Below are 9,266 nucleotides of genomic sequence, written 5' to 3'. Positions count from 1 at the left end.
CTGGTGGAAACGAAAAATCATTCTTCAAAAATTGAATAAGTGGAGGGAATATGTAGATATTGTATTAAACTCCTTATTTATTCGTTGGTCAAACTACTCTGAAGCTCTTAGTCGCCCCTCCCCTCTCACAAATCTTCCCTACAAACATAGTTTCAAGTAGGTTTTATTTTTGCCGCACAAGCACTTGTTTCTATTTAATAAAATATAATAATAATACGGGCACTTGTTTATGTAATAATTTTAACTCATAGTATAATGTGTTATTTTTATACCATGGGTTAAAACAATAATGCCTTTGATTTCCCGCCAAAATTTGTTGGCAAGTGCATTGCGCATGAGGAAGTAGCAGACGTGTTGATAAATTTGGATTCTGGGATTCCCCTTTATGGAAACGGATTTAAACTTTTGTGTCAGTTGCTTTTTTTAACACCTATGAAAGAAAAGAATGACAAGCTTTTAGATGGAGTGCTGTAACAACTTTGAATTATAATACAACAAAGGATGCTACGACAAATTAACCATGTAAACCGGAAGGACAGAATAAAAGCTGGCCAACAAAATAGAAAGTGAAAGAAGAGATTTCGTAGAAGAAAGTACCATTGTGTAGCTGTCATGTCAAGTTTAGGTAAGAAAATGTATATACGTTAATAACCACGAAACGGGGTTTCGGAAAATGGACACTATAGCCTTATTGTCTCTAAACGAAAATCCAGATTTGTAGATAAGGGATACGTGTACATCATGTGTACATGTAAGTACTACATGTATATTTGCATACTATATTTGCATTTTGTACTGGTATCAGGGACCTATATAATAAGTATACAAGGTTCCTGCTGGTATACAATGGTGCAACGTAGACTGTTGGACAGGTGTACTGACTCAGTCTTTCATAATTTCATTTGGCTTTATATTATACAGAAGTGTAAATGTCGAATACAATATAGACAATATTTATTTTCAATACAAGTCTTGTGTCTGTGTATTAAAAAAAAGCATTATTTAGTATATATGCTGACATGTGGGTCTTCATTATTTTTCAGTACTTCAATCAGGATTGGTTATTAATGTGGCACAATGATGGATTCCAACCACAGCCTGAAATTGGACAGTGCTCCACTGCTTGACCAGAAGAGTTTGACGCAGCCAAGTACTTCTGATAGTCTCCAGCTTCCTGCAGGAGAAAAGCTAGGAAGTTCAATCTTCAATGAAGATTCAGACCAAAAATATGTTCTCAGACAATCTGTGGCATCAAAAGAAAATGAGGTCACTAAGCATGTTCAGGAGACATCTGGTCAGAAAATGGCCATACAGAGAGCAGACGTACTTTATCATCGGGAAAGTAACAATTCAATGAAAGCATCAGGTCATGTAAGAGCTGGAAAATCAATGGCTCATGACAGGCAGTTCATAAGTTATGGGGATGATGAACCTATGTTGTCATCCCTGGAACCAGAGGATGACATAGTACCACACTATATAAGACTATTCAGGCCTATGATTGTCAAATGTGTGGATAGTCTTCACTTGCTTCCCATGATGAGAGACATTTTTGAAGATCAAGGTATTACAATCTTTTTAATAAAATAGGGGCATATATACTTATTGGATTGGCAACTTCTTCATGCAGTGCCATTTTTCTTCCTTAAAACATCAAACATTAAACTTAATGAAAAAAATTTATGGCAAAGTTAGAGCTCTCAATTGTTCATAATTGGGGCCATTCAAAGACCCCATTCCCAATTCAAAAAAGTTACTTTTTTCCCCCAAGTGAATGTGTTAATTTTCTCAATAGTCATTTACCCCCAAAATAACATATGCAGGGTAGTTGGATATATAATATATTCCTCTGTATTGCAAAACAGAAGTTTATAACAAACACCAGAAAGCAAAATAAATATACATCAAACTTCGTTTACTTGAACATGATGGGACTGAGAAAAAACATCTTTAACGTATAATGTTTTTCCAAAAATTCCCTTAAATGGTTGCTGCTTTTGCCAATTTTTATGGCCTTAATCCCAATCCCAAAAAGTGGTGTGAGGGCTCTGAATGTACAATACTGTAAACAGAATACTATCTTGTGATTGTAATACATGTAAAATTTAATAATACAGGAGAAAGGACACAAATTAAGGGAATATCAAGGAGTGAAGGAACACAAGCTGGTATGGAGGAATTCCTGAATCGGTTGACAACAAAGAAACAGCATCCAGATCGATGGACTCGCTTTGTTCATGCATTAAAAGAAGCTGGTTTGTCTCATATTTTATATATTTTGTTATGAATTCCTTCAAGATTTGATCATGTCCATAGTCCATATTGCATATTTACATATCAATTAGAAAAAATATTTTCAACAGTCTAAAAAATTATGAAGAAATATTTTGACACTGTTTGAATTTAAATTATACTTTTTCAATTACATTGTAAATGCTAATCAATTTTCAGATTACGAGTATGTATCTAAAGTTCTGGAAAAACAAGAAGTCATTCACACAGACATATTCACAACTCAAACACGTCTCATAGACATTTTTGCACATGAAATTTACAAAAAACTGAAGCCAAGTGAAATTGTCCCTGATTTGTTTGCAAAAAGAGTTATAAACAGGGATATTAAAGATGCTGTGATGATTGATGAGCGAAACAATGGAGAAGCCTCAGCAACAATTGTCCTTATTGATAATATATGGCGATGTAAAAAGAACTGGTACAAAATCTTCTTAGAGGTTCTTTACAACCATGATTATGGGGAACTTGTAAAAAAGATAGATGACTCATTTCTTGAGAGTAAGTATTTTGACAAGTTTTCTAGAAATTAATACTTCAAACTTGAAAGATGTAGGATGATTGAGATACAAAATTTTAATTGATTGATCAAATTTGGCCTGCCCAATTCAAAACTAAATTATGAAGTACTTTTGTAATTGATAATAAGTTTCCTAAAGATTTTCATTGTCAAAATGAATTTGCAAAAATATGCATTAATTTTGCTGATTTTTTTTTTTAAAGAAAGAAAACAGAAACTTCAGGAAGATGAAGAGCACCTGGTTAGCTCGGATTTTGATGAAGGGAAAGGTGCCTTGTCCAAGGAGACCGAAAAGAGTCAGAGGGATAAATCTGAGCAAAGCAGTGACAAATCAAAATCTCGCGAGCTACAGAGAGAGATATCTCACAATTCCATGTCACCAAATAAACAAGAGCAGGATAAAACCAACTCTATACAGGAAGACTATCTCTCAAGTAAGTATCCTATATAGCACTTAATAAAGCTTTTCTGATCGCCCATTGTCTTTTCCATTCATCTGTCTGTCCATTCTGTAAACTTTTCACATTTTTTACTTCTTCTCAAGAACAACTAGGCCAGTTTTAACCATGGTTGGCACAAAACATCCTTGTATGGGTAAAGGGAGTTCTAAATAAATGAAGGGCCAAACCCTCTTCCAAGGGGTGATAGTATTTTTACATTTGAATGTTCTTTTATATCTCAAAAATAAATTTATGCATATGATTTATAACATGAGAACTTTAATCTTAGGCAAAAAATTCTAAAAATTGACCAAAAAAAAGTTCTCATGTTATAAATCATATGCATAAATTTATTTTTGAGATATAAAAGAACATTCAAATGTATAAATACATTAACATGTACATGTATTAACATTTACCATTACATCTATGTACTATTGTACTATCAAAGGATCATGGACACTAGACACAATTTAGCTTGATTATGATATGCATTATTACTGTTTTCTGTTGTGATCTTCTATCTTGTGTTCAATGTATAACTCTATCACATATTTAAATAGAGACATTTGAAGTTGAGAAATCTGTCAACAATTTGAGTGGAAATCCTTTGGAAGAAAGCCTGGATATCGAATTCGCAGAATTGTCTCAAAACTTTGATGAATCTTTATCTATCCATGGAGACACTGAACAAACCCGTAGAAAACTAACAGACGGATATGATGCTGACAACAGAACTTTATCATCTAACTTGATTAACAGAAATTTGTCATCCAACATGGACAACAGAAATTTGTCATCCAACGTAGACAACAGAAGTTTGTCATCCAACGTGGACAACAGAAGTTTGCAGTCGAACACTGACAACAGGGTGGCTAGTTATCCAGATCTGGACTCGATGGCTGTTGTGAATGCTTGTCAGAGTCTGGATAGAGAGGTGGAATCTTCTACAAGTCGACCAAACATTATCAACAGTGGTAGGCCTTTTTACAAGTTTTTATGACTTCCAAGTTAATTATTTTTAATAATTAATTAAATGTTTAAGCTACTGTACATCATCAATTTTCCAAGACAACTAGCTTACTTTCATGAGATAGACATTTAATATTTATAAGCAAGACAAAATTTTCATGAATTCTTGTAATAAATTGTTCTACATAATCTTTAATGATACAAATATAAATGTATGCGATAATGAAGTTTTTGTGAGCGGACAATCTTACTTAATAACATGAAAATAAACTTCTCATGAATAAAAATTTACAGTATATATATATATATATATATTAATAGGTAGGGAGTTGAGATATTGTTGTTGAGAAATATTGAAACCCTAATAAAGTATTATAGCTATAAATATTGAAATCCTAATTAGATTTAATGGAAGGGAGTTTATAAGATTATAGGTGTATGAAATGTTTAACCTCCAGTCAAATGTTTTGGTACTGTTGTTCTCAGGTTCCAGTGGAAGCCTTATGGAAACAAACAAACGTGTTAATTTGGACGAATCAGATGACGATGATGAAGATCTTGCTGTTCCGAAAGAAAAGTTGGAACTAAGAAGTTATCAGATGGAGCTGGCAAGGCCCTCTCTAGAGGGCAAGAACTCTGTCATTGTAGCCCCCACTGGAAGTGGAAAAACACATGTGGCACTCTATATTATCAAGGTATCAATCATGAGTGTCAAGACTTTGATTGGTACAGCCATCAAATTTTCAATATTTATATAGTTTTACCATAAGTTCGAAAAAATTGTTCAGTTTTATAAAGTGATCCTTACTGAGTATCTTGTAAATAAGCTGAATTTTCTATGCTATATTTTCTTTCAACAGGACCACATGGAGAAAATAAAATCTGTAAGACACCCAAAAGTTATTTTCTTGGTGGAACAAAGTGCCCTGGCAGAGCAACAAGGCAAACAGTGCATGACTTATCTCCCTTATAAAGTCAAGGTCATTACTGGGGAAACTCAAAGAAATGAAAGGATGAAGACATTAAATGAATGGATAGAAAGGTGAGGAAAATTAGTACTTTCTGTGCACATGTATTGCACAGAATGTGTGGCATTACCTATTTATGCATTTGTCCTTTCATACATATATATAGTGGAGCCTTTAAAAAAAATTAAGAACCATTATGCAAGCATCAATGTTACTAGTACAGAAGCTGTTTTTAAAAGAAATTTTCTTCTTTACACTTCCTGATAAATGTTTATTTTGTGCCTTTACAATGGTATATGGTATTTTATGAAATCACATTTATTACATTTTCAACATTGAAATACTGTAATTTATTTACTGAATAAAAGTGATATTCTGACACAGTGTGAAAGGATATCAAAATGGTATTCTAGCTCACAGTGTGAGAATATCAGAAGTGCGGCAAAACTTACGATTTTCCTTTTTTTTTTTTAAAAAAAAAAAAAAAATCCCTGGCCTGTTATAAGATGGAGTTAATGAGCCATCCTGACAGAGACTAATAGTTATACTGCCAAAGTTTTTCCAAATCATTAAAAATCCATGTTTACAACGTTTTTCAATCCCGCAATCGCTTAGCTATGACGTCTCAATCGTTCAACTATGACGTCACAGCCTATGACACTGTGTTACGAAAAGACAAAAGGCAAAGGGAAAATCTAAGAAATGTGATAAACAGAAAATGCAATGTTTTGTAGATGAATATGGAATTTATTTCACCCGTGAGATAAGATTTTTTTATATTTTCACTCGTATGAAGCACGAGTGAAAATATCAAAAAATCCTGTCCCACTCGTGAAATAGATTCCATGTTCATCTACAAAACATTGAATAACCTCTATATATTGAATATTTCAGAGAAAATATTCATTATACTAGTATGATTTAGATTTCATAGATTCATAAAAAAAAATTGATCCAATATGTAAAGTTATAGTTTTACTGCAAATTCAAATAAACAAAGGATAGAAAATTAATTATGAATTATCACTTTGCTTTTGAATGATAATTTGTTTGCAAATATCATCATTATTCAATCTATTAATCTATATCTACATTGTGGTAAAATGAGTCAATTTTTGTTGTTGTTGATTTTTTTCAAATTGATAAAGTTTATTATGGAAAGGTTTTTAGCTCACCTGAGCTGAAAGCTCATGTGAGCTTTTCTGATCACCCATTGGCCGTCATCCGTCCGCCTGTCTGTAAACTTTTCACATTTTCAACTTCTTCTCAAGAACCACTGGGCCAATTTTAACCAAACTTGGTACAATGCATCCTTGGGTGAAGGGGAGTTTAATTTTTAAAATGAAGGGCTAAGTCCCCTTCAAAGGGCAGATAATCAAGAAAAAACAAAAATTGGGTGGGGTCAATCAAAAATCTTCTTCTCAAGAACCACTGGGTCAGAAAAGCTGAAATTTATGTGGAAGCATCCTGGGATAGTGTAGATTTTAAATTGTTCAATCATGACCCCTGGGGGAAGGGCGGGGCCACAATAGGGAATCCAAGTTTTACATTGAAATTTATAGTAAAAATCTTTAAAAATCTTCTTATCAAGAACCACTGGGCCAGAAAAACTGAAACTTATATGGAAGCATCCTGGGGTAGTGTAGATTCTAAATTGTTCAAATCATCACCTCCAGGGATAGGGAGGGGCCACAATAGGGAATCCAAGTTTTACATTGAAATATGCAGAAAAAATCTTTAAAAATATTCTCAAGAACCACTGGGCCAGAGAGGCTGAAACTTATGTGGAAGCATCCAGGGGTAGTGTAGATTCTAATTGTTCAAGTCATGACCCCTGGAGATAGGGCGGGGCCACAATAAGTACTACAAGGTGGGGGGGGGGGAATCAGGTGAAGAACAGCAAGGCCAAAGTTACTCAGGTGAGCATTGTGGCCCATGAGCCTCTTATTAGATGAAATTGTGACTGTGTAAATTTTTTTTATATAAAACAGACGTGACTTGCTGGTGGTGACAGCTCAGATTCTGTTGAATGCACTACGAGATGGAATCGTCAGTGTTACTGACTTTTCATTAATGGTGTTTGATGAATGTCACCATGCCAACGACAACCACTCCTACAACATGATCATGAATAAATACTTGGACATCAAATTTCAGGAAAGGGAGAATGCTAAAAATCTACCAATGGTATTTGATTTTAATACCTCCTTTCTAAGTGTTTTTTTTTATCAATGTGTATATGTGTAAAATACCAATTATGTGCAAATTATTACTTTTAGACAGAATTAAGTAATAGGTGCCCCCTAATTAGCTCACCAGAGCCAAAGGTTCAAGATACCTCCTCTGATCAAATTTTATCCGTTTTCCATCTGTCCATTTATTTAAAAAAAGGACCTACTATTCCCAAAAAATAAACATACAAGGTCATATGTTTTATAAAGTAATATCTGCAGGTGTGTATTGGGAAAATCTTTGAAATCTTTACAAAAACAGCAGAACCAAAGTATACATGCAAGTCTGTAAGTAAAGTAAAGGGGAAAAACAGAGTCTGTGCCACCTGCTCTAATGTCAAAGATTATTGATTTGCACCACCCTGTTAGAAACTGCTTCTAACAGGGTGGTGCAATTCAAAAATCCTTGACATTCTGTGACCAGGTGGCACATACCCTGTTTTTCCCCTTTATTTATTTAATGAAATACATGTAAGTTATTTCACAATTTTCCCAGTTTGAACATTTTTACACATCAGTTTAAATTAGACTTGTACTTTGGTTCTGCTGTTTTGAACAGATTTTCTCTACCTTACAATAGAATGTGTAGATAAAGAATACCTCTTACTCTGTCCATAAAAATAAAGTCCACACTTAACAATTTTAATTCATGGCATCCTGTAAAAGTAATGGTTTATAATATGTTGAGGTTTAATTAAGATTTTTGACAGACAAACATAAGGCATGGGTGTAAAACATACAACATGTGTATTTTAGATTAAGGATGACTCAAAAACTTGATATTTTTTTAACTATACATATAGGAGAATTTGAAGCTTCTTTAAACTTACTAATAGTAGTGTAAATTTCCCCCATGCCAGGGGGGTTTCTTAGCTGGATTCTTGGTCTGGTTACCAGACCTATTCCAAATCCAAAAATCTCCAATATTTGCCCAGCGGTTTTTGATGTCTTATCCCCAAATTTCTTTAAAAATTTCAGAAAGATATGACATTTGTTTTCCTTGAAGAAGAAATTTGTCTATATTACTAATCGTAAACTAAGTACATTACAATAAATATGTTGACTCTACATGTAGGAGCTAGCTCTGATTGATGCAGGACTGCCTAGCGTCCAGAACATGCATCTTGAATCAAAATGCTTGATCATGAAATTTTATAAAGCTTAATTTACTTAGAGAGGAAAAATTTTAATATTGACTGTTTATTCACTTTAAATAATTATGTCCTTCAATCATAAATATTTTATTTTAAAAATTTAAGGAAAAAGTTACCTGATTTCCTAACCTTTTCTTCAAATTCTAAAATAATTAAATGTCAGGCATGAAGGATTGAATTTGAAAGGGGGGATTATAAGGGAAAAAATGACAACCTACCTGAAAAAAATCTGACTAGCCTCCAAAATGAGGAGAAGTCTCAAAACTCCAAATTTTATTTTGGGGGAGGAGGTGTTAGGGTCCATTATGGGGGGAGTGGGAACCAGCCTTTCAATGAACATTTTCATACTAAATTGAAAGTAATATTTAACTTTCAGAAAAAAGGATGGAAAGGGGGCAGTCCCCCATGCACCCCCACCCACCCCACCCCTTGAATCTATGTCCCTGAATATTATGTTCACCTGAGTGGAAGTCAGTTGCAAGTGAAATAACTTTCCAGAACTATTTGTATCAATATGGAATTTCCAGATCTAGTTCAATGTAGAAAAAAATAAATCCTTATGTTCACGTGTAAGGTCATGTGCAGGTGAACATAACATAGTATTTTTTCTACAAATGTTGATCTCAGCCAATTAGAGAGCTAAGAATTATTCAGTCATATAATAAAGTTGATTGTTTACAGACACTCCT

General features: G+C 33.6%; 1 protein-coding gene across 2 annotated transcripts in view; it reads left to right on the top strand.

The window, feature by feature from the left end:
* Positions 1-1,047: 1,047 nt before the first annotated feature.
* Positions 1,048-9,266, top strand: part of LOC133181029 (antiviral innate immune response receptor RIG-I-like) — a 48,338-nt gene continuing 40,119 nt past the window's right edge. For both annotated transcript variants that reach the window (XM_061315558.1, XM_061315557.1), the window contains exons 1-8: positions 1,048-1,564; positions 2,118-2,255; positions 2,452-2,793; positions 3,016-3,246; positions 3,816-4,229; positions 4,711-4,919; positions 5,085-5,266; positions 7,184-7,379. In XM_061315558.1, the coding sequence (XP_061171542.1) occupies positions 1,078-1,564; positions 2,118-2,255; positions 2,452-2,793; positions 3,016-3,246; positions 3,816-4,229; positions 4,711-4,919; positions 5,085-5,266; positions 7,184-7,379 (2,199 nt within the window). In that variant the 5' untranslated portion in view covers positions 1,048-1,077. The remainder of the gene's footprint in view (positions 1,565-2,117; positions 2,256-2,451; positions 2,794-3,015; positions 3,247-3,815; positions 4,230-4,710; positions 4,920-5,084; positions 5,267-7,183; positions 7,380-9,266) is intronic.

The sequence above is a fragment of the Saccostrea echinata genome, unplaced genomic scaffold (assembly GCF_033153115.1).
Source record: "Saccostrea echinata isolate AGI-Se365-2 ecotype Australia unplaced genomic scaffold, CSIRO_AGI_Sech_v1 ptg000008l, whole genome shotgun sequence".
NCBI lineage: Eukaryota > Metazoa > Mollusca > Bivalvia > Ostreida > Ostreidae > Saccostrea > Saccostrea echinata.
Note: the sequence above shows the minus strand (reverse complement) of the source record. Positions and strands in the feature narration are given on the sequence as shown.